This window comes from Triticum dicoccoides, chromosome 6B, assembly GCF_002162155.2.
Source record: "Triticum dicoccoides isolate Atlit2015 ecotype Zavitan chromosome 6B, WEW_v2.0, whole genome shotgun sequence".
Taxonomy (NCBI): domain Eukaryota; kingdom Viridiplantae; phylum Streptophyta; class Magnoliopsida; order Poales; family Poaceae; genus Triticum; species Triticum dicoccoides.
The window spans coordinates 331226840-331238753 of record NC_041391.1 but is presented as its reverse complement, the minus strand read 5'-3'; the positions used below and the strand labels follow the sequence as shown (position 1 = coordinate 331238753).

At 47.8% G+C, this 11914-nt stretch overlaps 1 protein-coding gene across 1 annotated transcript in view; it reads right to left on the bottom strand.

Moving 5' to 3' along the window:
- Nucleotides 1–9863: 9863 nt before the first annotated feature.
- LOC119323935 (vacuolar protein sorting-associated protein 29) overlaps nucleotides 9864–11914 on the bottom strand; it is a 30104-nt gene continuing 28053 nt past the window's right edge. Inside the window, exon 3 of the mRNA XM_037597645.1 lies at nucleotides 9864–10567. Coding sequence (XP_037453542.1) covers nucleotides 10271–10567 — 297 coding nt within the window. The 3' untranslated portion in view covers nucleotides 9864–10270. The remainder of the gene's footprint in view (nucleotides 10568–11914) is intronic.

The window sequence follows — 11914 nt, the reverse complement described above, 5'->3', positions numbered from 1 at the left end:
AGCGAATCCTCTGAAGATAAGGACCGCTCGAGGTTGGACCGAGCCGGATTGCAAATGCATAATTTAGCACATTAAAACAATGAAGTAAAGAATCCGAATACAAACACATGTTCGGACACGTACGATTCGGCCAAGGGCTTCTCCCTGGGCTCCCACTCCCAACTGCTGTCGGTGGCCGCTATGGAGCTGTTCGAAATGGAAGCTTTCCCTTTCTTGGACGCCTCGGCCTCCAGATGCGTGGAGGCCGTCCTCTTCTTTTCCCCCCTCAGGAGGAGTGGATTTCTTCTTCTTCCTCCTCTTCCTCGTCGTCTTCGGCGGAGGAGTGCGCCTCGGCGTCTTTGGACGTCGCGTCTGAAGTGCCCTTGCGGCGGAGACCACTTTTGGTCCCCTTGGACTTCTTCTTGGCCTTCTTCTCCGGCACCTCATAAGGCGCCGGAAATAGCATCTTCGTCAGGAGCGAAGTTTCTAGGCCTTCGGGCAGTGGAGCTGAACAGTTAATCTACTCTATTCTCTCTGTCCAGTCCTGAAATAATTGATAGGGAGACTTAGATGCCTTCCTCGAATATGCAAGTAAAGTGTACACCTTGAAAACATGAAAGAACTAATCGGATTAGCAGGGTGAGTTAGGTCGTGCCCACGATCCTCGTCCGTGGCCGTCGGCACCTCGTTGGCCTTGAAGAGCACCTTCCAGATATCTTCGTGCGTCATGCCGAAGAGCTCTAGTAGGGTCTGGTGCTCGTCCGGATCAAACTCCCACATATAAAAAGTCCGGCGTTAGCACGGAAGAATCCGGCGCGAGAATAACCTGGATCACGTTGACGAGCTTGACTTTCTTGTTTATCATGCTCTGGATGCACGTCTGGAGCGCGGTCAGCTCGTCTAAAGAGCCCCAGGTCAGGCCCTTCTCTTGCTAGGAGGTGAGCCGCATCGGGACTCCGGATCGAGATGCGGGAGCCGCCGCCCAGTTGGTGCCACGCGGCTCAGTGATATAGAACCACCCCGGCTGCCATCCTTTGATGGTCTCCACGAAGGAGCCTTCAGGCCAGGTGACATTGGGCATCTTGCCCACCATGGCACCTCCGCACTCTGCTTGTTGGCCGCTCACCACCTTCGGCTTCACATTAAAGGTTTTCAGCCATAGCCAGAAGTGAGGTGGGATGCGGAGGAAGGCCTCACACACGACAATAAATGCCGAGATGTTGAGGATGGAATTGGGGTCCAGTTCATGGAAGTCCAGCCCGTAGTAGTACATCAATCCGTGAACGAACGGGTGGATGGGGAACCCCAGCCCGCGGACGAAGTGTGTGAGAAACACCACGCTCTCCTGGGGCTCCAGGGTGGGGACGATATGTCCCTTGGACGAAAGTCGATGAGCGATTTCCTTGGCTTGGTATCCGGCCTCCCGGAGCTTCTTGATGTCCTTCTCCTTGACGGAGGAGGCCATCCACTTGCCTCCTGCTCCGGATCCAAACATGATTGGAGTGCTTTTTTGGGCGGAGAAGGTGAGAGCTTGGGCGCTAGAGCTCGAGAATAGATGGGCAGAGGAAGGAGAAGGCGTGGGTGAACAAGGACGAATCCTTATCCCTTTATAAAGGCAGTAAAAATCATGCGCCTCCCCACTCGCCTTAAAACTCGCCTATTCCCCAAGGGTCGTGCAGATGACACGGTTGGGTTACCCATGCCCGTATTGATGAGAATCCCGTGATGGACATGATCTCTGCTTTGACAAGACGTGCCAATGAAACCGCACCTCGAAATATGGAGCGGCAGGCTAAAAAACGATTCAAATAATGACCAGGTAGTGGCGTGATGTCACGCTGCAAAAAGTTTTCAGTGGATTGGACTCGTGAAAATATTATACTCTCTACGATTGTGTGTGGAACTTGTTTTGCAGAGCCGGACACGATTCTTGTGTTCGAAATCTACTTTGAAGTATTCGGAGAAGGAACCCACCTTGCAACGCCGAAGACAATCTGTGCGCCGAACTCATCGTCATTGAAGCCTGGTTCAGGGGCTACTGAGGGAGTTCTAGACTAAGGGGTCCTTGGACAGCCGGACTATATACTTGGGCCGGACTGTTGGGCTATGAAGATACAAGATGGAAGACTTCTTCCTGTGTCCGAATGGGACTCTCCTTTGCGTGGAAGGCAAGCTTGGCGATTTAGATATGTAGATTCCTTTCTCTGTAACTGACTTGGTGTAACCTTAGCCCCCTCCAGTGTCTATATAAATCGGAGGGTTTAGTCCGTAGGACAACAATCATAATCTCATAGGCTAGACTTCTAGGGTTTAGCCATTATGATCTCGTGGTAGATCAACTCTTGTAATATTCATATTCATCAAGATCAATCAAGTAGGAAGTAGGGTATTACCTCCATAGAGAGGGCCCGAACCTGGGTAAACATTGTGTCCCCCGCCCCCTGTTACCATTTAGACGCACAGTTCGGGACCCCCTACCTGAGATCCGCCGGCTTTGACACCGACAGCGGGAGCTCCAACCAAAACCCCGCTCCCCACCCCAATGCACTGTCGTGGTTGCGCCGTCCCCGGCCAATCCACAAAGACTCGCCGTCATCCAGATCTGGCGGCGGTAGTACCTTCAACCCACGCAACTCTAAGATAGCCATCTAAGTGTTGCTTCTGCGGTGAACTTGCGCCCCCGCACCCTTACATTAGGCACCAGCCAACCGGCAGCCTGGGAGCTCCTCCGCCTTGAGGGATGCTGCTTCCCATTGGGAATTGATTGGCCCAGAATAAAAATTCAAACAACTGACGCCTAAATAAAGTGATTTGAGATGAGTGTACGACTTTCTTGCGGCCCGGTGAAGTAGGCAGGTCTAGCTGCCGAGTCGGTGAGGCCGGCGCGCTTGCGCTGGCTACCCGTGGCGGGAAAGCAGAGATGTCGCGACGGTCGATGGCTACGGGGAAGCAGCGTCGGGGCCCTGGACGCACCTGAAGTTGGAGCCGCTTCGGCACCGTGCACAACAGTGGGGGTGAATCGGCTCTGGTATGGTTCACACAGCCATCGTCGAGGCAGCTCCGGCAGCACCGAGTAAGAGGCACACGGCCTAGTGCACGACGGCAAATAGACAACATCTCCGGCATTGGGGAGGAGGGGGCGGTGAATTTGGTGCGGGGGGGAGGGGGCGCCATGGAGGTGGGGCTGAGGTTTCGCGGCTGGGGAGAAGGGAGCTTCCGAGGATAAGGTGATTTGGTGCCCACGAGGTATGAATGGGGAACTGGAGGGGGAACCATGTCTTACGGACGCATTTGTCTGAAATGTGGGGGGAGGGGAGTTACAGTTCTACCCCTGCCTTTAGGCTTCTGGGCTTGGGTCTGTGTACTGAGGGTCGGGGATAGTAGAGTAACTTTGCTTCTCCCAAATAGTGGGCGCGAGTGATTTCGGGCGAGGAGTGTGTGTTTTGAAATAGTGGGCGTGAGCGATTTCGAGCGAGGAGGGCGTGTTTTGAAATAGTGGGTGCGAGCGATTTCGGGCGAGGAGGGCGTGTTTTGAAATAGTCGTCACGAGCGATTTCGAGTGAGGAGAGGGTGTTTTGCCGCCCATGGTTTATGAATTATTCGGCACATGTCATTTCGGCCGAGGAGAAGGCGCGCTTGGATGAAGTTACGAACCTACCCTCGATGTACAACGGGCCAATTGATGTGTGTCCCACATAGGCCGGTAATTTCGCGTATCCCATTTATTTGCTCGGGTGAATTCCATCGAGCAGAGGGTCTTTAGCGGTTCATTCAAATTTTGGGAGAACGAGCATCCATATCTACCTTACCAAGTCGATTCGAATCAAATTTTGAAATATTAGCTTGCCACTTCTTTTTTAGATGGAAAGATGATGCTCGGGACTAATGTGCTTTTACATGCTCGTTGCTAACAATTTACTATATGACAAATAGTTGACCCACTCAAAAACGGGAATCAAACCCAAAATCAAATATCTCGATTCAATGAAATAGCTCGTTTACCTGGTCAAAATAGTAAACTAAATCCAAAATTGAACACCTCAATCGAGTAGCCTGTTGTACCGTATTATAGTACTCCATGAACATGTTGAAAGTCAAATTAATGAACTAGTTGTATACGCATATCTCCGTTAATGTGTGGATTGCAGACAACATGTCCTCCAATTGAAATATTTGAATGCAAGTTTATATCAAAACATGGTTTATATTAGCCTTTGATGCATAAAATGCAACCTCCCTGATGTAGGGTAGAACCCTAGATGCCCGATCTTTCATGATTGGAGGGGATCCTACGAAGAACACGAAGAACACAAGGAGAAATCATGAGGGGAAACACGAGAGAAATCACTCAACCAACAAGATTTGGTCACACATATGCTAGATCCTCGAAACACAAAGAGATACACGATCTGAATCCAACAAGGGATGATACAAGTGGCGGTAGTTCTTCTCCGTGAGGAGCTCTTCAGGCGAGTCTTCTCGTGAAGGGGTCTTGAATCCGCTTGGGGGATCTTCTCCAAAGAGGTTGTGAACTCCAATGGATAAGTAACCAAGTGGATGAGCAAAGCTCTCACACAAATATGAGCTAATCCTTTTCTAACCATAACTAGGAGGAGGAGGAGGAGGAGGAGGTCTATTTATAGTCTAAGTGCAAAAGGGGCGGAATGAAAGGGTACATGGGCCTCGGGCCCGAAGCTGCGCTCACACGCGCAGCGGATGTCCGGTCTCTACGGGTCGTTCGGTCGCTCGCGAAGGTCCGGATGTCCGATAGGGCTCGTACTTCCGCTAATTTCATTCTGTAACAGTGGTACCGGACGTCTGGAGACGGCGGGCCGTCCGGTCGCCGGTCGTCCGGAGGCGTCGGATTTCCGTTGAAACGCTTCGGGTGTGGAGCTGTCAGTCGTCTGGTGGGGGCCGGACGCCCGCTCACGGGGAAGTGTCGCCGGACGTCCGGTCCTGGGCGGGCTTCCGCTCGCTGTACCTTTCATAGGCTGGAACCCGGGTTGGCTGGTCCTTCAGGCACCGGATGTCTGGTCCTGGGCGGACAACCGCTTGTTGTAGCTTCTTCGATAGCTCTTCTTCTTGTCCTTCATACTCGGTGTCCTCGCCGTCTTGTCCATTGGATGTAGCGGCTCCAGGTCCTTCCTCCAAGTACCCGATCACACATGGTGTTTCCGCTTGAGGTAGTAGCCATGTCCGATGTGTAGAAAGTGGGAGTTCCGAGAGGAGCGAGTTCACCTTATCTTTGATAGCCTTTGCTCGAGCTCTTGTCATTGGTCCAAGTGGTGTCGTGGGAGATGTAGATATGTCCATGGGGATAATCATGGGTTGCTCCGCATCATCTCCCCCCTTGGCAAAGATCCGACCTCGGATCGAAAGCTTCATCACCATGGTAAGGCGAGAGGTCTTTGACATTGAAGATGTCGCTCACGTTGTACTTGTCGCTTGGGAGGTCGATCTTGTAAGCATTGTTGTTGACTTGTTGTAGTGTGCTAGCACCTTGAAGGGTCCATCGGCTCGGGGTAGAAGTTTGGACTTGCGTTCGTTGCGGAAGCGTTCCTTGTGTAACCACACAAGATCTCCGATGTTGAATATCAAGGGTTGCTTGTTGATGTTGATCTTGGTCACGAGTCGTTATACTTGGCACTCAATGATGTGCCTTGTATCTTGATGCATCTTCTTGAGGTAGCTTGCTCGTGCACTCGCGTCCATGTTGGTGCGCTCTTGTAGTGGAAGAGGAAGAATGTCCAATGGGGGCAACGGGTTGAAACCGTAGACGACCTTGAAGGGGGACTTGCTGGTAGTCGAATGTCTTGTGCAGTTGTAGGCGTACTCGGCGATGGGTAGGCACTCCTCTCACTCCTTGATGTTCCTCTTGATCAACACACGTAGTAGAGTGGAGATTGTTCGGTTCGTCACTTCCGTTTGGCCGTCGGTTTGAGGATGGTATGCCGAATAGAACAAGAGCTTGATTCCGAGCTTGGCACATAGAGTCTTCCAAAAGTAACTCAAGAACTTGATGTCGCGGTCTGAGACAATCGTCTTTGGCACTCCATGAAGGCCCAAGATTTCCCTACAAAAAAGATTTGCAATATGTGAAGCATTGTCTATCTTGTTGCATGGGATAAAATGAGCCATCTTAGAGAATCGGTCCACAACAACAAATACGGAATCCTTTCCATTTTGAGTTCTAGGCAAACCAAGTACAAAGCCCATGCTAATGTCTTCCCAAGGTTGATATGGAATAGGAAGTAGCATGTAAAGACCGTGGGATTGAGCTTTTGACTTAGCTTTGCGACATGTCGAACATCGGTTGGTGAAGCATGAGACATCGCGGAACATCTTGGGCCATAAATAGTTCTTGGAGACCGTAGCGAATGTCTTGTCACGTCCAAAGTGTCCCATTACTCCACCTCCATGAGCCTCTTGCAAAAGGAGCAAACGAAGAGAAGACTTGGGAATGCAAAGTTTGTTAGCTCTCATAAGGTAATCATCCTTGATGTGATAGTGTTCCCAAGATGTATGCGTAAATTCTAAAAGTAGAATCATGTGCATACAAGTCTTCTATGTGCTCAAAGCCAATGACATTTAATTCAAGTTTAGTAACAAGCATCCATATGCGGGAAAGAGAATCCGCCACAACATTTTCCTTACCTTTGTTGTACTTGATGATATAAGGAAAAGACTCAATGAATTCACTGCACTTAGCATGACGCTTGAACTTAGTTTAATCCTTAAGATACTTAAGCGTTTCATGATCAGTGTGAATGATAAATTCATGAGGGCGAAGATAATGTTCCCATTCACGCGGAACTCGCACTAAAGCATATAGCTCTTAGTCATAGATGGGATAATTGAGTTGCGCTCCTGAAAGTTTCTCACTAAAGTATGCTATTGGGCGCTTTTCTTGCGTTAACAGACCTCCTATGCCATTACCACTAGCATCGCAATGAATTTCAAAAGGTTTGTCAAAGTTGGGTAATGCAAGCACGGGAACATGAGTAAGCAAATTCTTGAGCTCATTAAATGTGGTATCTTGAGATGGTCCCCAAACAAAAGGCGCATTTTTCTTACTCAAAGAATGCAAAGGTGAAGCAATGGTGCTAAAATCCTTCACAAATCTACGATAGAAACCGGGTAAACCAAGAAAACTACGCACTTGTTGCAAGTTGGTTGGTTGGGGCCAAGTTTTAATAGCATACATACAAGGATAAAAAATATGATGTTAACATGAATATTTTCATTCTTTTAAATTTAAAAATATTTTATCTCTTAAATAAAAAGTAAGATTAAAATTTCGTTTCCACCATTAAATCCACTGCGATGAGATCTTCAAAACTAGATCCTATACTGATAGATTTCGACGACTTTTTTTAGGTCAAAAGTTACCATGTCTATATCACTTAAATTGTCATGGTGTTTAAACTAAATTATCATGATATGTTCCACCTACTTTTTGTTCTAGTTTTAAAGCTAACATTGTATTTCAACTACTTTTCACTCATCGTGGCGAGGGTCCCGGTGAGCCGCAGCGACGACCCGTGGACCCGAAGCAGATATCCGGCTAGGGGGAGAGGTGATATGCAGCATGGCGGATTCCTGGGACAAGGATGTGTCGAGGAGATTCTCGGGTGCATCTCGATATGCGGCGACAATGGGGAAGGAGTTGTGGGTCGGGTGGAGCGGCTGTCGGCGGTGCGATGATGCGCCGATGATGACTCGTTTCTTTTGTGTCCATGGCTAATCTACTATACTGACCACGACAAATTTTTTTCTATCTACCCATGGTAAACTCTTTTCCTTTTTGTGTCCAGGCAAATTTAATATTTATTTTGTCATGGCAAATTATGATGTGTTCTTGCCACTGTCAAAAAATCGACCGATCCAGCGATTTGTCGTCCGATTTATTGCTAATCGGTGGGTGGCCAATAAGATTATGCCATATTATCACCATTTATCTTTTGGGCTAATTTATCGCTCTGACAAGCAATTTATAGGGAATACACCGATAAATCGAGCCTATTTCTAGCACTATGTGTGCAAGAACTATGTTTTTTTGTGTTTTGTGGCCTAGTTGTGTGATATGTACAACTATCCTTTTTTTTTGTCATTGTACAAGCATTCCAAGGCAAGGAATCAAGGTAGCACTTTTGTCTGATATTGTTTTTGTGTTGGATATATCATATTTTAGTGCCGAAAACCTAGGATTTGTAAAAAAAATGATCCATTAATAGCCAACCGATAAAATTGATTATCGTCTGATGTCCGATTAATCTGTAATCCCCAGCCAACCAAGACACTAATGATAAGGAATATCATCACTAGGTCCGCAAAACACAATGGATCATGGCAGATAAACATGTGTCGCCGCGACAAGTTTTCGAATATTTATTTATGAACCATGGCAAATTTTTACTTCATAGATCATTGAAATTCTTTACAAATTTACTTCATGGAACATGGGAATTATTAGTAATTCATTATTGCAATTTTAGTTCATAGATCATGGCAATTTTAGTAATTTGACCATGGCAATTTTTTTTTGTTTAAACCATGAATTTAGTGCATGGATCATGGCAATTTTTAGTAATTCACCATGCCAAATTTGGTTTATGGTTCATGGCAACTTCTAGTCATTCGAACGGAACCAGGTCCTCTAACATTGTGAAGGAAAGTCACGGTGCTACAGTATTTGTCTAGTGTAAAATGAAGAAGAAAAGTTAGAGATTATTAGTAGGTAGTTAGTAGGTTGTTTACTGTTGGTATTTACTGTAGATATAAATAATTTAAAATTAATTTTATTTCACCATCAAATTGTTTATATGTAATTATTATAAATGTACACAGTAGATCATCAATTTGCAAATTAATTTAAATTGTTTTAGCCATAATCACAAGGATAGAAAGAAGGAAAGTTAGGGTATTATAGCTTCTCTAATTTTCCTTCTCAATGTTAAAAGGATCCGGTTTCCATTCGAACATGGTTTTTTTTTAGTAATTGATGACGGATTTGTTTAATTATGAACCATGTCAAAATTAGTTCATGCATCATGGCAAATTTTACTAATTCACCATGACAATTTTTAGTTTCCTTTTTTTCACACCATCGCAATTTTTTGTTTTATGTTTTTGTAACATGGTAATGGAAAAGAATTATTTTTTGTTTGATCTTGGCACTTTTAGCTTTTATGAGATTAGTGCAAATGTAGTCTACACTTTACCTTCTTCGACCCTGGCAAAATTAATTAATTTTTGTAACGCGTCAAAATTTAATTTAAAACCTGAGAATTTTGTAATGTGTTAAAATTTACATTAAAACCTAAAAAAAGATAGTTGAAACATATCATGACAACTTCAGTTTAAACACCATGGCAATTTTAGCACCGTAGACGTGATAACTTTTGACCATAAAAATATTGTCGAAACATATCAATATAAGATCTAATTTTAAAGATCTTGCCACGACAAATTTAATGGTGAAAACAGATTTTCAGACAGATTTATTGATGAAAACAGATTTTCAGTCGAAGAGATAAAATATTTTAAAAATAAAAAACCCAAAAGAATTGAAATAAAAAAAAGCGATAAAAAGACTGACGGGGCGCAGTGGGTGGCCACAAGGGCGTTCGGCCTGACCTCTTTCAGCCCACACATTCGGCACTTATCACCGTCCAAAAAAAAGATTAACAAGGAGGGCTCCCCGGCTTTATTCAGAAAGAAGCCTGAAAACATGACCACAAACACCTACAAAGATTCAAAGTCCTCCTAGGACAAAAGGGAAGGGAACCGACTACCTAAAGGCAGAGAGAGAGAATTCATCTAAGTTGCTCCGGCCCAGAGCACCATTAGTACAAAAATCTCATGTACATGGATAAGGAAACACGTCAACAAAGCAGTAATTAGGTTTTTTTATTTTTGAGACAAAGCAGTAATTAGGTGGCACCAGGTGAGTTCACACACATCAACGTCCAGGGTAGATACTGGGCTTTCCATCGATCCAGCGACCTGCTGAGATTAACACTAAAAAAACGCCAGCGCCAACTGCTATTCAGCCGGTCACCATACTGAGTGAGAGATACATGAGGGGGGACGCCTCCTTGACAAACCGTTTCTGGTTGTGAGCGAGTTGGAATCATATCACGCATATCCCATTCACTAATATGTAAACACAGCTCTAGTTTTTCATATCGAGCAGAAGGGTACAAAGGAAAAGGACCTCCAGGTCGGGGAAATTGTGGTGGTGGTGCTGGTGGTGGTGTGCTGATCAGATTTCTGTCATGCGTAAGCACCATCAGCCATGCATCGTGGCGGTCTTCTTGAAGTCGATCTTGTCAACCTTCACCTCGCCGTCAATGAGCTCGTACACGTAGACAACAACCCGGAGGCCATCGATGTCCATGAGCACAAAGCTCGGGTTGACGTCATATGTGATGCTGCTGTGTGCGCCTGTGCCTGAGCCAGGGTTGATGACGACACCCCCCTCGTGCTTGTAGGCCTTGAACTGATGGGTGTGCCCGGTGACGAGGATGTCCACATCCAGCTGCCTCTGGAGCATCGCTAGGGAGTCCAGGTCGCCCCATGGAACAACCTGATGATGGTCATCAGAGTTGAAATGGTTAGGAAAAATATTCCAGTGACAATCATTAACAAACCGCACAATCCCAAGATGGAAGTAAGTATTGGTACCGACAACATGAAAGACAATTTTACTAGAATAATATCACATTGGTCTATCGAAATTCAAGAGCTACTTGTTCCAAGATAGAGGAGCCCTCCTGCTAGGTAGCGACCTCCTCCACCCCTCCCGCTCCCATGCTGGCCGCAACTCCGGCACCGGCTTCCACTCTGACTCCAGCGGCCACCTATCATCTCCCCACCCCACGTCCATAATTTGCTAATAGAATCCTTGGGCGTAGATTGATGATTATTTCTTCTTGCCGGCTGTCGAAACGAGGGGCAGCATCTTGGTGGCTTGGACAAGTCACGCGGATGGTTGAACAATTGAATTAGAGCAACTCCAACCGGGCGACCCATTTCGTACACCAATGTCCGTTTGGGTCACCGCGGACAAATGCGCCGACCCAAACCCAAAATGTGTCCGCTTCGTGTCCGCGCCGACCCATTTCAGTGAAATGGGTCGGCGCGGACACGAAGCGGACGCGCCGCACGTCCCCTCGGTGTGCACCGCGGCCCCACATGTCGGCGGACGCGGTCGTATTTAACGCAGACACCTACCGCGGGCCCACGCGTCAGCGACGAGAAGCTATGGGGGGTGCTCTTTTTTAATCCACGCATGCGCGGGGGGGGCTCATCCACTTCCACTTCGGCTGCCGTCCACATCTAGCCGTGTGCTCCCTCACCGGCGACAAAGCAAACCCTAGGCATGGGCTTCTTCGGCGGCTCCAACAAGAAGGGGAAGCTCACCCCGGCGCTTCCTCCTCCCACGCGCTTCCTCCTCCGGCTGCACATTCCGGTGCACCAAACGCGGTGGCACTGGGAGTTTAGGCAGCCGCTGCCGTACCCGGACGTGACGCTACCGCACGACTAGCATCTGGATCCACAGCGGATTCTGGTGCACAGGCGCCGGGAGCTGCTCATGCCGGAGCAGCGACGGATGCTGGAGTACGCATCGGACTTTCCCCATTGGGAGGTCTGATTTGCCCTCGAGCACAGAGGTGCAACGGCGCCACGGCATGCAGCACCACCACACCAACCCCTGCCTCCCCCAATCGTCAAGCCGGAGGAGGAGGAGGCTACCTACCAGGCGGCGGCCATGCAGACCTCCATCGAGGAGGAGCGGCGCAAGGCATAGGCGGACTACCATACGAGGCTGGCAGGGGCCCTCGCCCTCTCTACGGCCGGCGACTGCGTGGTGCCGCCGTCGCCGTCGAGACTCACCCCCTCCCCTCCCCCAATCATCAAGCCGGAGGAGGAG